Source organism: Piliocolobus tephrosceles, chromosome 1 (genome assembly GCF_002776525.5).
Source record: "Piliocolobus tephrosceles isolate RC106 chromosome 1, ASM277652v3, whole genome shotgun sequence".
NCBI classification, from domain to species: Eukaryota; Metazoa; Chordata; class Mammalia; order Primates; family Cercopithecidae; genus Piliocolobus; species Piliocolobus tephrosceles.
Window position 1 is genome coordinate 190,939,167 of NC_045434.1, and position 15,358 is coordinate 190,954,524.

The 15,358-nt window shown below is 54.4% G+C and overlaps 1 protein-coding gene across 3 annotated transcripts in view; it reads left to right on the forward strand.

Annotated features, from left to right (window-relative positions):
- SPOCD1 (SPOC domain containing 1) overlaps window positions 1-5,687 on the forward strand; it is a 28,027-nt gene extending 22,340 nt beyond the window's left edge. For 2 of the 3 annotated variants that reach the window (XM_023219295.2, XM_023219296.2), the window contains 6 exons: window positions 1,609-1,720; window positions 1,947-2,097; window positions 2,406-2,556; window positions 3,453-3,542; window positions 3,726-3,912; window positions 4,859-5,687. In XM_023219295.2, the coding sequence (XP_023075063.2) occupies window positions 1,609-1,720; window positions 1,947-2,097; window positions 2,406-2,556; window positions 3,453-3,542; window positions 3,726-3,912; window positions 4,859-5,508 (1,341 nt within the window). In that variant the 3' untranslated portion in view covers window positions 5,509-5,687. Of the gene's footprint in view, window positions 1-1,608; window positions 1,721-1,946; window positions 2,098-2,405; window positions 2,557-3,452; window positions 3,543-3,725; window positions 3,913-4,819 lie in introns of all 3 variants that reach the window. The other variant, XM_023219294.3, reaches the window with a different exon arrangement.
- Window positions 5,688-15,358: the final 9,671 nt, after the last annotated feature.

The following is a 15,358-nucleotide window of genomic DNA, read 5'->3' on the forward strand; positions in this document are numbered from 1 at the left end:
AGGTGCCTTTAACTATATTCAGTCAGTCAGTACATTTATGGGCACCTACCAGGTGCCAGGCACGGGTCTAGGCACTGGGGAAGTGACAGTGAACAGACAGAAATCCCTGCTCCCCACTCCTACCACTAATATTCAGGCCAACGACTGGGAGAACTTCTACCTGTGCCAAGAGGAGCCCCAAGGGGTGTGGCTGCTCCCCAGTCTAAATCAGTTTGTATTCCCTGAACAAACTGAAGGCGATATAGGAGAAAAACCTAGATAGCCCCAGAGAGGAAGAGAGAGAGGAGGTGGGAGGGGAGGGGAGGGGAGGGGAAAATAACACATGATAACAATCTTTACTGTTTATTGAACACCTGCTGTGTGCCCCTTTACAAGCAGTGTCTCATTTACATCTCACAATGGCCTAGGAGGTCGGTGCTATTCCCTGGCCATTTCTGGGGTGTGGAACCTGACGCCATTGACACAAGGTCACATATGTGTGGTGGGGAAGCTGAGATTTGAACCCAGCCTGTCTGACTCCAAAGCCTGTGCTTTGAGACTGTTCTGGAGGTGGTTGATAAGAGTAGAGTTTCAAAATCTTCTTAAACCGTCCTAAAGCAATGATTGTTTTATGTTTAAAGCTATTTCTAGTATGAGGAAAAAAAGTGATTTGGCAATAGACGTCAAGAGTCTTTAAAATGTTCCTTATCCCTGATTCTGTCATCTGCTTCTGAAATCTTATCCTAAGGACATAATTTAAAGTTTAGGAAACTACTTTCTGCACAAAAATATCCTCAGTGCTATTTAGTAATAGTGAAAACCTGGAAATGACCCAAATGCATAGCAACAGAGGTGAGGCGTCCACTCCAGTCTCACTCCATCACAGCAGTGTCTATGGGGACTATATGACGTGACAAACGCCTCTGCTATTATTAGTGGACAAAAAGAGAACACTAAGTTGAATATTTGATCCCAGCTATTTTAGGAAAAGGACCCCCAAGCCCTGTGTATAGAAAAAGATTATAAAGGGCCGGGCACGGTAGCTCATGCCTGTAATCCCAGCACTTTGGGAGGCCGAGATAGGCGGATCATGAGGTCAAGAGATCAAGACCATCTTAGCCAACCAACGTAGTGAAACCCTGTCTCTACTAAAAATACAAAAATTAGCTGGGCGTAGTGGTGCATGCCTATAGTCCCAGCTACTTGGGAGGCCGAGGCAGAAGAATCGCTCGAACTCGGGAGGCGGAGGTTGCAGTGAGCCGAGATTGAGCTGCTGCACTCCAACCCGGGCAACAGAGCGAGACTCCATCTCAAAAAAACAAACAACAACAAAAAACCAAAAACCAACCAACCAAACAAACAAAAAACAACAACAAAAGAAAAAGATTATAAAGGAATACCTAGAATATCAACAGTGGTCTCTGAGTGGTGGGACAAGAAGGGATTTTCTTTTTAATTTTCAAGTTTTGGTGTTTTCCAAATTTTCTTTATGAGTTCACAGTATTTTGGTAATAAAACAACATTTATTATTGAGAAAAATAAACCACATCCTGGGGCCCTCTACCCATGGAGGGCTCGTGGCGTCCCCAGCCACCTTCTCAGCCTACCCCTCTGTCTTCTGCCTCCCAGGGATCGCAGGTGTTCCTGGACTGCAGCCCACAGGCCCTGCCCATCGCATCAGAGGACACCACGGGGCAGCATGACCACCACTTCCTAGACCCCAACTGCCGCATCTGCATGGGTGGGAGGGGACACGGGAGGGGTGCAGGGGTGGCGGCCAGGCTGGGGCTGAGCATGCAGTTCAGCAGCAACAGGGATTTGTGGCCTGGGGAGAGGGTGGCAGAGCAGGGGTGCCTGTGCCGCAGGTCACCTAGAAAAGCACCTGGTTCAACTCTGGCTCTAAAGCCCTGGACTGGCTTCAGTGCCGCTGCTGCCCTTGTTTCAGCTCCCGCCTCTGCTATTTGTAGACCGGGAGTCCTCGAATGAGCTGCTAGGCTCCTTCAAAGCCGCCAAGAGCTGTGGGGACAATATCTTCCAGAAAGCCCTAAGCCAAACTCCTATGCCTGCTCCAGAGATGCCCAAAGCCAGGGAGATGCCTCCCACAGAACCACAGGACAGGTGTGGGGTTGGGAGCAGGGAGGTGGATAATCCAGCAGGGCTGAGCGGGAGGCCACCAGCTGGGGCAACAGACATAGCACTGGCTTTTTCTGTGTGGCCTTGGGCAAGTCTTCCCTCCCTTGGGAGCCTCACTTTCCCCATCTGTGCAATGGAACTAATCATCCCAGCCTCCTGGCTGCCCCCTGCACAAGACCAAGCTTGGGCCAATGTTCCAGTCCCCACAGTGGGGACACAGGATCTGCTCTGAAAAGAAAGGAGGTGCCGGGGAAGCCCTCATGGCCTGCTCTGTCTTCTGTCCCTCCCTCTAGGGTCCCTCCATCTGGGCTCCAGGTGCCTGCTGCACCCACAAAGGCCCTGCCCTGCATGCCACCCTGGGAAGGTGTTCTGGACATGTTCTCCATCAAGCGGTTCCGGGCCAGGGCCCAGCTGGTCTCGGGACACAGCTGTCGGCTTGTCCAGGTGCACCTGCCCTCCTCGCCAGGGACTCACTTACACACTGACCAGCCTAGGCAGCCTCTCTCTTTTCCTTTCCTCTCCTCTCCTCTCCCCTCCCCTCCCTTCCCCTCCCCTCCCCTCCCCCTCCTCTCCTCTCCTCTCCTTTCACTCACACATTCTGAAACAAGTCATGGACACTCCTCTCTGTGCCTGGCCCTGTGCGAGGCATGGGAGTAAATGAGATGTTGGTCCCATTCCTACAGAGACAAACAGGGTGAAAGACTCCCTCTCACCCAAAGCACATAGCAAGAAGGGCCCAAAGGAGGGTTTTAAGAGTGATTGTTAGGCCGGGCACGGTGGCTCAAGCCTGTAATCCCAGCACTTTGGGAGGCCGAGACGGGCGGATCACGAGGTCAGGAGTTCGAGACCATCCTGGCTAACATGGTGAAACCCCGTCTCTACTAAAAAGTACAAAAAGCTAGCCGGGCGAGGTGGCTGGAGCCTGTAGTCCCAGCTACTCGGGAGGCTGAGGCAGGAGAATGGCGTAAACCCGGGAGGCGGAGCTTGCAGTGAGTTGAGATCCGGCCACTGCACTCCAACCGGGGCGACAGAGCGAGACTCCATCTCAAAACAAAAAAAAAGAGTGATTGTTGAGTGACTTAATGATCAGCTAAAGTGTTGGATGAGGGCAGAGGATAGAGGAGGGAGGGAGGGAGGGGCTTCGGAGAAGTTGTAGATGAGCCAGGAGAGGCTGCAGACCTCCATGGGGCAATTAGAGCTTTCTGGGCAGCCATCGAGGGTACTGGAATACTGCCTGCCCATCTTTGCCACAGGCTGCAACCTTCCAGGTGGCTGGGAATGCGTCTACCGCGAGTGGGTGGGGAGCTGGGGGGCTGACTGGCCGTCCTTCCTGCCCCCAGGCTCTGCCCACCGTGATCCGCTCGGCAGGCTGCATCCCCTCCAACACTGTCTGGGACCTTCTGGCCAGCATCTGCCCAGCCAAGGCCAAGGTAACTGCCCACTCTTGGGCATCCCTTCTTTTCCTAGCACCTTACTCCCACCCTTGTGCCCACTCCCTCTCCATATGGGGACATACTTTCTTGCGGGGTTCTCAGGGGTTTCAGGGAGCCCAGGGGTGTTGGCAGGAGCAGAGGATGACTGCGCTTACAGCTGCTCTCCTCCTGCCACCTCAGGACGTCTGTGTGATCAGACTGTGCCCACATGGGGCCCGGGACACCCAGAACTGCCGCCTGCTCTACTCGTACCTCAATGACAGGCAGCGCCACGGCCTGGCCTCTGTGGAGCAAATGGGGATGGTCCTACTGCCCTTGCCTGCCTTCCAGCCCCTGCCCACCAGGCTGCGCCCTCTGGGGGGCCCAGGTGAGTGCCCAGTCCCCATACCAGACCCTGCCTCTGCTCACTTGGTGACCAGACCAGGCGCGGTTGATACAGTCACCCAGCAGAGGCAGGCACATATCAGAAGGGAACTCCTTACCCAGCCAGGCAAATGTGAGAACAATGACAGCAATAGCTGACGCTTGGATATCATGAACTGCGTGCCAGCCATTGTTCTAAAAGCTTTACCTAGACGAATTCTTGTAGTCTCAAAATCACTCTCTGAGAATGGTAATATTAGACTAGACTCTCCATCTCATAGACGAAGAAACTGAGGGAGGAAGAAGGCAAGTGACTTGTCGAAAGTCACACAGCCAGTCAGTAGCAGAACTGGGCTTCATTCCCAAGCAATATGGCTTCAGAAACCTGGCCCCTAACCACCATACCACACTGCCTCTCAAGGTAGGCACCCTTGAAGAGAAACTCCTGGGACAGCCACATTTGACCCAGGCAGCAGGACAGAGGCAGGACCTACACACACTTGACTGTAACTGTCACCTCAGAGAGGAGGGAGAGATGTTTCACCACAGCCACGGGGGGCCAAGCTCGGCCTCTGTGCACAGACACCCTCCACGGTGTGGCTCCGGAAAGCAGCGAGGGTGGCGGTGGGCCTTTACCCACTCCTGAGCAAAGCGCTTGGCCTTTTGACGCTCCATGTCCTGAGATAGTGAGGTAGACTTTGAGTCTGTAGAGTCTTCAGGTCAAACCATCCGTACCCCAGCCTCAGCCAGATGAGCCTTGATCCTACAGAGCTCAAATCTTCCAAGACAGTCCCATCTTCCCACTTACTTTTCCCAGCATCTCGTGGGCCCCATCTCACTGCAGAGAAGCCCTTCCTGGATCTAGCCTCCAGATCTGCTGCAGCTAAGCTGAACACAGTTCTCCCTCACAGGCCTTTGGGCTCTTCTTGTCTCCCCTCTTCTTTTCCCAGGTCTGGAGGTCACTCACTCAAGTCTGTTGCTGGCTGTGCTGCTCCCCAAGGAAGGGCTTCCAGACACAGCAGGGTCCAGCCTCTGGCTGGGGAAGGTTCAAAAGATGGTCTCCTTCAACAGTAAGGTGGAGAAGAGATACTACCAGCCAGATGACAGGAGGCCAAATGTGTCCCTGAAGGGCACCCCTCCCCCAGGAGGTGCCTGGCAGCAGAGCCAAGGCAGGGGCAGTATAGCTCCAAGGGGAATCTGTGCTTGGCAGAGGCCCCCCAGAGGCAGGGGAAGGCTCTGGCCAGAGCCTGAAACCTGGCAGGGTCCTGGGCGAGGGCAATGGCCCCCAGAACCAGGCTTGCGCCAGTCCCAGCCTCCCTATTCAGTAGCACCAGCTGGTCATGGCTTTGGCCGTGGCCAGCACCTCCACAGGGACTCCTGTCCCCAACAAGCCCTGCTCCGGCACCTTGAATCCCTGGTGACCATGAGTCACCAGCTCCAAGCCTTACTGTGCCCCCAGGACAAGAGCTCCATCTCCTGCCCTCTGCAGTGTCTGTCCAGCCCCCTTGCAGCTCCAAAGCCCCCTGGCCCAGCTCTTGACGCCTCTTTGGGGACTACAGATGAAGCTGGCTCTGAGTGTCCCTTCCCTAGAAAGGCCTGACCCTCCTTACCCACCAGAACAGGTTTTGATGCCCTCACTAGTGTTGAAGCCTGTTCCAGAGAGAGATGGGGCTGCAAGGAGAGGATGGTTAGCTCTACCCACCTGCCCTGTTTGAGCTTCTTGTTTGACAGTGTTTGCTGTTGATTTTTTGTTCAATAAAGAATGTGGCAAAATTGGGATTGCATCTGCTAGCTGGTCAGGAGAGCCCCTGGTCCTGGTCCGATGGCTGGGTGGGTGTGTCAGTGAGTGTCTTGTGCACAAATGTGCAGCCTTGCTCATTGCTGGGCTGAGGTCCTGAACCATCAGTGTGCCCCAGGGCACAGCTATTGCCACGGTAGTTTCTGGAGGCATTTTGCAAGTATTCTGAACTGGAAGGAAGAGAAAGTGGTGGGAAAGACAGTAGGACCAAGGTTGGGGGTGGAGAGAGAAATGGACAGAGCCTTTTGGAGGATCACAGACATCAAGAGATTGCTAGAGAGAAAAAAAGAGCAAGTTGCAGTGGTTTTTAAATTTTTCAGTGAATACTAAGATTTTTTTCCTTTGACTAGATGGGGAAGGACAGTACATACCTCCACCATATTCCCTCCGAGTCTCTGTGTCTATGTGCTTCTGGGGGATGGATCTCTGTGCATGGGTGTGCCTGCAAGCATGCGTGAGTATCCGTGTGAGTTTCATGGCCTGCCTGTGTGTAGGTCTCTGTTGAGGAAGTCAGGAGATCCAGATTGAGTGACTCCTCTCTGTATCTCTTGCCAGATCCGAGAGACTGGTATTAGAAAATGTCAAAGGTCTTAGCCTTGGTGGTGGGCATTCAGGGTGGGGTTGGAGACTGGTATTAGGGTTGGATGGTGCTGCCTTGCCTTGGGGCTAGAATAATCTTCTAACAGCAGCTGTAACTGTCAAGTGTCTCATGTGGGGTGTAGGTCGTGAGAACTGAATCTGCGGACTGATGGGGGAACCAGCTGCCAGGGCCAAACCAACCCAGCGTGGGGAAAGGGGCCTGGCTTCCAGGAGAGAACCTCTCTAGAACCCCACCCTTCGTCCCGTGGCCCTAACTCCCTCCTTGTCCACCCCTTCGCAACGTCCACCCATGTACAGGCCTCTCCCTGGACCCTGCCGGACTGGGAGGGGTGGGGCGATGTTCGGTTGGGGGAGCCCCTCTTCTCTGCCCCATGAGCTCTGCGGCTGCCCTACCGGCGGAAGACAGCAGAGGGGGCCCTCGGCCTTGGGATGGAGGTCGGGGCTGGCAGGACTGGAGTCAAAGCAGGGGGTGGGGCGAGGTGCGGGAACTTAGCGGAAGGAGTTGGAAGCGGGGGCGGCATGGGATGCGGGTGGGGTGCGGGTGAGGGGTAGGGAGAGGGGGCTGGACAGTTGAACCGGGGGAGGAAGCGGGGCTCCTTCGGGAGCTTTTCCGGCTCGGAATGGCCTGGGAGTGCCGCAGCCTCCGCACTATATGCAAATGACGCAAATTACTATGCAAACCTACAGCTCCGTTCTGAGCCCACAGTTTGGGTGGTTTTCCTAATGCAGTTGGTACGGAGGGAAACGACTGTGCACCACCTCCCCTCCAGGCCCAGGGCTTCCTCCAGAGAGCTGCCAGAGCCGCTCTCCTGGAGCACGCAGGGAAGAGCGCGCTCTGTACTCTGGGCAGGGATGTCCTTTGGGAACTTCAGTTTTCCCCTCTGTAAATGGGGGTGATAACGCGGCTCTGTAACAGCTCGCCCGTGTAAGGGCTGTAGGTGGGCCCCGAAATCCTGCAGCCTGCTAAACATGACACCCTCCCCCACCCTCGCCACCTTTTGGCCCCAGCCCACGAGCCCCTTGCCTCTCTCTCTTGGCAAAGGCCTGGAGCGAGGATTAGGCATGACGTTGCTAGGGGGCGTGGCTGGTGGTTGCTAGGCTCCAGGGACGTTGCTATGCAACGCTGGGCGGGTCTCGTTGCTAGGCCGGAGCTGGAATCGCCCGGGACCCAGAAGGGACACCTTGCGCCCTGGGTTTTAGTGGAAGGCGCCCCAGGCTACCAGGGATCGTGACGCTGTTCTCCCGGTGACTTTCTTCGGGCCTAAGCTTCCCCCAGCTGGACGCAGTTTCTGAGGGTCCTTCCGGTTCACACACACTGTCACTCCGTGATCCTCTCGGCTCCGGAGTGAAGAGCGCTGCGTCTTTGTGCACGTGTCTGTGCGCCTGCCTGTTGTGGGGTGGGGGCGCGGAGCGGGTATCGCTTTTGGATTTCCATAGCAACTGCTCCTGTGTCACCCCATTGCTCCCAAAGGTTTTAGCGGTTGCTTGTACAAATTTACATATATCTGCATGTCATTAACATAGAGGCGGGGCCGGAACTTGTTTGGGCAACTATCCCTGGACGGTTCTCTTTGCTGCTTCCTTATCCCGTCTGATGGGCACGTGGGCTGCGCATGCGTGTTTCGCCTGTCCGTGTTCTCATATGTGGGGTGGATGAGTGAGCTGTGATAGTGACCATCAGTTCCCTTTCCCCATGTCCCCTTATTGAACCCTTAGCATGAATCCATCCAGAAAGCCCTGACAGAAGACACTCAGCTTCCCAAGCAATGCCAGGCCTTGTTGGCGCTCCAATTCTGCCCTTTTCTGGCTGTGTGGCCTTGCACACGTTTCGTTGCCCTCTCTGTGACTCAGTTTTTTTCTCTGTAAACAGGGATACTAATCCCTAACTTACCAGGTTACAGGAGGGTTAAACGGGATGCCACTTTTACACACACCAATTGCTGCTTTCTGGCATATAGTGTAGCAGGACGAGCCGCAGACAAAACCCCTCAAACACCGGATTACAGAAGGAAGTGGTTTATTTGGCTGGGAGCGTTGGCAGATTCGCATCTTAAAAGCCGAGCTGCCCGAAAAAGAAATTCTTGACCTTTTTAAAGGCTTACAACTTTAAGGGGTCCACGTGAAAGGGTCGTGATAAATCGAGCAAGCATGGAAAACATGACTGGGGGCTACATGCATCAGTTAACAGAACAGAAAGTTTTATAATGCTTTTTTCATACAATGTCTGGAATTTACAGATGACACAAGTAGTTTACGTCAGGGGTTGATGTTATTATTATTACTTTTTTTTTTTTTTACCTCCTAGGGCTGGGTGGTGGTGCCAAGGTTGTCTGGCTATTTATCTTACTTTTGTTTTTTTCCAACTTTTTGCTTTCTCTCTTTCCTCCTGTCTTGTGAACTGGGCAAAGTTGGGGGGAGGAGGGCGGCAGGAGTAGTAGTGGTCTCATTTCTTTTTTTTTTTTTTTTTTTTGAGACGGAGTCTCGCTCTGTTACCCAGGCTGGAGTGCAGTGGCCGGATCTCAGCTCACTGCAAGCTCTGCCTCCCGGGTTCACGCCATTCTCCTGCCTCAGCCTCCCCAGTAGCTGGGACTACAGGCTCCCGCCACCTCGCCCGGCTAGTTTTAGTATTTTTAGTAGAGACGGGGTTTCACCGTGTTAGCCAGGATGGTCTCAATCTCCTGACCTCGTGATCCGCCCGTCTCGGCCTCCCAAAGTGCTGGAATTACAGGCTTGAGCCACCGCGCCCGGCCTCATTTCTTAATAGTAGGCACTCAGTGGTACTCCCTTCCTCCTTCCCTGGAGCCTAACACTTCTCGGAACCCAACCACAGCAAATCAAGTTCCACTGCCGCTTAAGACATGCCAACTAGACACCAGAAGAACTTCCAGATGTCAGGGCAGACTGGATTTGACGCACAGGATGAGGACTGTTGGTTTCCCTATTTGTCCTTCTCGGAAGCTGGAGGTCAGGTTGGTGAGTGTGGACCCTCCTCCCGCCTCCCCCTTACAGCCTTGTCTCTCTCAGGGTGCCCACTGGTTTCCAGAAAACTTGGCTTTCTTGTTCCAAAGGCCTGGAGCCTGAGACAGCTGCAGCAGTGACAGCTGAGCTTGGGAGGCCCGAAGACCAGGGCGGAGCAGGTGGTGGCTGAGGAAGTACCTTCCAGGACTGAGGTGTTTGGGATGGAGCAGGACTGGGGTGGAAGGGAGACTGACAGCAGAAACTGCTTGGAGAGCCACATGTCTGTACCTTTACCAGACAGGACTGGGGAACCCTGGGGCCACCCCCTTGCCATTTCTGAGCCTGAGTTTCCCTGTTGTAGGCAGTAAGGACTCCTCTGTTGCAACTTGTGTGGGGGATAAGAAAGCTCAGTATGGAGAACCCTCTCGTTGCTGCAGCTATGGTAACAGTGCTGTGGAGGGAGTTCCCTGTTCTTTGCGCTGTGCAAGCAGAAGCCGAAAGGGACCCCTAAAGTGTGCTGGATAGGAGCAGCAGAACTCCTGGAGGCTCTTGTTCATTTAAAAACTGGGGTTGGCTCCTATCCTAGGTAGAGGAAGATTGTTGGTGATGGACAGGGGTGTAAGAACTGGCTTCCAAGGGACTGAGTGGCTTCCTGGAGGAGATAGGACTGTATGGGGGCCATACTCTGCAGTTGTCACTCTGACTGCTGTATGCAAAAGTGCTGTCTGCTGGTGGATGGCCGTGGGCCAGCCACCTGTGCTCCACAGGTGAGGGTTCCAGGGACAGGCTGTGAGCCTGGCAGTGCCCGGCTGGCCCGCCTGTGTCCCACTCTGGGGGCCAATTAAGTCTCCATCCCTAGCCATGCCGATTAACAGTTAATAAGGCAGCAAACACCTGCAGCTATGGAGGCGAATTAAGAGCAACAGTCGGCATAATACACAACCCAATAAGTGAGCAATTAACAACCGGAGAAAGATTAATAGAAGCAATTACGTCCTACTTGGAGCTCTGTAAATACAACTGTCAATGGCCAGGGTATTCAGTTCAGTCCTGCCTGGCCCCACCCCAGGCCACAGCCTCTGTTGGCAGGGGTGCCCACTGAGCCAGACTGTGGATCCTGGACCGCAGAGGCATGTACACAGGCACAGATATGCAAATGCACACAGAGGTAAACACATCCAGACAACCTCAGAGAGGTGGCCCACAGAATGCAGTCACAAAGATATAAAAATTCCCCACTGTCTCACATGCTCACATTCACGCAGACGAGTGTACACAGCACACATAGGGCCTTCTAGAAGCATACACAGAGATACACAGAAGAATACCCACAGTGTCACAAACATACACTTTCACAGAGCTAGAGCCACCCAGACTACCAGTGACATTCACATATACAGACTTAGACGTGTAGACACACACAGCTTTCTACTCATAGGGTCACATGTGCATACACCCCTCCTGTGATGCCCTTCAGAGGATTGTCCATAGTGGGTGAGGGCAGCAGCAGGGCACTGGACTGAGAGAGAACTGGCGTGAACTGTAGAGAATTGGACTGAGAGAGAACTGGAGGGTGGGAGGGGACACAGGAGTGACAGAATGTGTGTGAAAACATGCAAGTGTGTCTGCATGCATGTGACTGTAAGCATGTGCATCTTCACAAGAATATGTTTCACCCATGTATGGGCACATTCCTGTGTGGACACATGCATGTGTCTATACGTTTGTGTGGCTGCATGAGGTGAGCGTCTGTCGTGATGCCTGGGTATATGTATGTGTGCTGTGCCCGGCAGATCTGTGACTACACTTGTGGGTGACTGGATCACATGTAATCATGCTGTGCTAGTGTCCATGTCTGGGTAATTGTGTGCCTGTACTTCCGAGTGGCTTTACATGTATCCTGTTTCTGTGCTGGGGCTGGGGAGGGACGCTTACCTGGGAAGCCTGGGATGGTGCCTGAAAGCAGTTGTCTCCCCACTGCGCACCACCAGAATGGGGCTCAGGGACAGGCAGGGATGCTCTCAGGCTGACGGCTTCCCTTACGGGGACTTCCAGCCCCTTTCAAGAGATAGACATGGAGGTTAATTTCTCCTGCTTGAAAACTGAGCCAGGAATTCACTAAGCACCTTCCTCTGAAAGCCACAGCTCCAGTCCCCACTGGGCTCAAGCCTTCCCCACCCTTGTCTCCACCCTGAGCTTCCCTTGGAAAACCCCCAGACGTGAGACCCATGCACTTTGCTCACGTTCTGGGGCGTACACTGTCATGCACAGAATACAGTCGTGCAGACACACAAACATGGCCAGTCGTGAATACGAACACATCAAATGCTGCTTATTGTCACACCCCGACCTAGCCACTGTGTGCACTGGCTGGCCACACACACGAAGGCCCACACAGCTGCACCCCCACATGCCCACTCGTCCATCACTCTCTGAGATGAGCCGAGTCCAAGCCGGGGGCCCAGAGGGGCATCCTGCGACAGGTCCACCCACCTTCCCCAGCCTGGCCAGATGGTGGAGGCTGACAGGCCCCAAGGGAGCTCTCCATCACCGCTAACCCGCTGGCTGACAGGCGGGCACTGAGGCCTGGCTCCACCAGAAGCAGGCCGGGGTGTAAATAAGGAAGTAATGAGGCTCATCAGCTTCTCCTCTCAGCCCCCGCTGCCCTAGGCCAGGATAGAGCCTGTCCCAAGGTCTCTCATTCACAGTCAGACATCTACAGGACACAGAAGGACTTGGTTGAATGTGGGCAATCTCCCTCTAATGCCACAGGCACAGGGGCCCCTTCTGCAGGGTGAGCCACTCACCAGGCCAGAGCTGACCTTGCAGAGAGCCTGCCTCCCCTATCTGCCTCCCACCATCTAATCAAAACAGGCAGAAAACAGTAATGTTCCGGGAAACAGATCTGAGGGCCCCAAAGCCAAACTGTCTGTCTGTCAGTCTGTTCTTCCATCAGTCCGTCCAGCCTTCTGTTTGACTTTTATTCACTCAGTCCTTGTTTTTCATTTATTCACTTGCTCCTTCAGTCATTCAGCCAATAAAGACTTTAAACAAATCATGACATTCAGTCCAATGACCTGGCTGTCCTCCTGGCACCCCTGGCCTGGGGGTGCAGGAGCTGGGAAAGGAGAAAAGGGGCCTGGGCTGCGGGAGGAGGAAGAGGAAGTGGAGGGGATCCCCTTCCCCTGCTTCTTGCTCAGTCTCTTAAATGAAAGAGAAGGGGCTTCTGCAGCTGGAGAGAAAAAAAAAGCCAAATCCTAGGATAATGGATAATAATAGCTAACGCTTACGCACTGGTACTCTGTGCCAGGCACTGTTCAAATTGCTTTACATGAATTAACTCAGTTCATCCTCATAACAACTCTGAGAGGCAAGTACTATTATTAACCCTACTGGGGGGCACAGGAAGGTTAAGTAACTTGCCCAAGGTCAAACAGCTTGTCAGAGCCACCCCAAGTGTTTAAAGAGCCTAGGGCAACAACACAAAAGGAGGTCCCCAGCCCTCTGCCCATCCCCCTTCTCATCCTACCTTGGGCTCCATCCTGCAGTATAAGGGCCCTTGTATGCATGCCTGTGGGCACCCCAACACTCCAATCCCTGCTTGGTCCACACTCCTGGCAAACAGCCACCCTTTGGGCTTGAGGAGGAAGGATGCGCATGGGAAAGTGGCTCCATAGACCCTGGTTGTTGGCCTAGGCCTCCTTGGGCAGGGAATTCCAGGGTCGTGGGTTGGAATATGGCCTAGAAGGGGACTGGAGCTCCAGGTGGACCCTGAACCTTTGAATTCCTTACCCCCATGCAGAAGAGGGCCAAAGGGTGTCATCTAAAGTGGGACCCCAGGACATGGACCTTGTTTGCCCAGGTCTGAGAGTCCTGGGCTCAGTAGGTGGCAGGTCCCAGATATGATCCCAGTCATTCCTGCCGGAGAGGACCTCTCCCAAGACTGGTGGGGGCTGAGGGAGTGGAGAGGGAAGAGGTTGCTGAGGTTTACTTCCTCATCCCAACTCTGACCTTACCAAGTTCCGGCCATTTCCACCAATGGGTACGCACCCCAGCTCCATGCTGGGTGCCAGGGTCTGTTGAGGATGACTGAAATTGTTTTCTTATTGTAAATTGACCAGTTATGGTTGTATTGATTTGTGGGGTACAAAGTGGTGTTACGAGTTTTTAATACACTGTGGAATGATTAAATTAAGCTAATCAGCATATCTAGCTCCTCAAATATTTAACTTTTTTTGTGATGAGAACGTTAGAAATGTACTCTGTTAGCTATATGTCACCCCTCCCTCTCCGTTTCCGCCAGCATTCTCATCCCTCCCGACCAAGGAGTGGGGAAGAAGTGGAGGCTCCTGGGATTGGATGGGGACCTTCCCCATCAACACAGCCAACCCCTGCCTCTGCTTCCCCAGGATTCCTGCTGGGCCTCCAGAGGCTTTTCCACACAATTTACCAGGCCAGGAATTTCGATCTCTGGTGCCAGCCAGGCCCTTGTTATGCAAATATAGGGAAATGAGATGCAAACAGAGCCGTCCCAGATTAACAGAGAAATCCCTGGCAGCTGGAGGAGTCACCTTAAAGTCAGTTCACCCCAGCTTCCCCAGTACCCCTCTCCCAGGCTCTGTCGGGCTGGGCCTGCCTGGCCCCTCTCCATCTTGGCCACCGCTTTTCTACCCCCTCAGACACAGAAAGGGGCTGGACAAGGGGGGCCACCAAGGTCAATGCAGCAGCTTGAGATCTCTGCCCCCTCCCCTGACTTTAAAGAAATCCAGGCAAGGGTGGAAGTTAGCGGGGGGTGGTGAGTGGAGCTGAGACAGAGGGAGACCCTCTGTTTTGCCCCACAGAAGAGGGAGTTCACACACACACATGCACACACACACATGCACACACGCACACAGTTGAGAGTGAGAGCAGCCCCTGCAATACACACATATATACACTCATGCTGACAATGACACGCGAGCCTCGCAACACCATCCTACAGGCCTGGCCAAGCTCCCCTTCCCCTGATGCCATCAATCAAAGCACAGACACTCAGAGGCTCCAGTGCAGAGGGCGAACAGGCTGTGTCCCTGGCCTCGTCTCTGGTGGGTGGTGGGTGCTGCTGGTAGGCCCCTGGCTGTATTTGAAGACAGAGGAAATGCAAGATCCCACCTGGGGCATGACCCCCAGGAAGGAGGCTGGGAGTGTGTGGAAGAAGCCGCAGCATGGATGCTGCCCACCAGAACCCCTTAGGGTGTTCAGGCTGGTGTCTATGCCCTGGGTGTGCCCGGGGGAGCCTGGCCCCTGACCGGCCCAACCAGCCCAGGCCCAACTTCTAAAAATAAGAGCCGAGAATCTCAGCCTCTGGTTGGTTCTGCAGGAGCCTGTTGCCTTGGCAACCCCTTCTCAGAGGCCTCCCTCCTGGCTGGGCTGCCCCGTTGAGCTGCAGGTCCCTGTGCCAGCCCCCTGTGCTGGCCTCTCTGCCAGCCAGCCCTCTGCCCTGTCCTCCTGGAGGAGGGTGGGGGGGGGGGCAGGGCAGGAGGGAGGACCTTGGGGACTCTAGCTGAGCACAATGGCCTGTGTGTGAGACCCAGGCTGGGGTTGGCAGTGTCAGAGGCTGTGTAACTGTGGGGTGGTGACTGTGTGTGTGACAGTCCCGTATCTTATAGCTCCTGTCAGGCTGTCCCTGGGTGTACATCAGTGCCTATGACTTGACTCTCAGAGCCCCGTGGGTGGCTGTGCTCTCTCTCTGAGGATGTGTGTCCCCGTGTGTGACAGTGTGTGCCTGTGTCCTGAGGGAGGGACCTTGCCGGGGACTTCCTCACCTTCCTGTGGACTTCCCTCATCGTTGCCCGCCCCACCTTCCAGGGCTGGCAGTGCAGAGGTGACGAAGGTGCAGGGTGCTCAGGGTGAGTCAGAGGTCAGGCTGGGTGTGGTGGTGGGACCAAGGTCAACTTCTCCCACCATCTGCAGCCTAATATCATAGAAGCCCCAGATCTGTCTATCTAGGGGAAATGGAGGAGAAAGCCACTCCTAAAACTGCGATCGAAATCTCTGAGCATGCTATAGTCACTGTCAGCAGCAGAGGCCCCCTCCCGCACTCTGCCGCTACTCT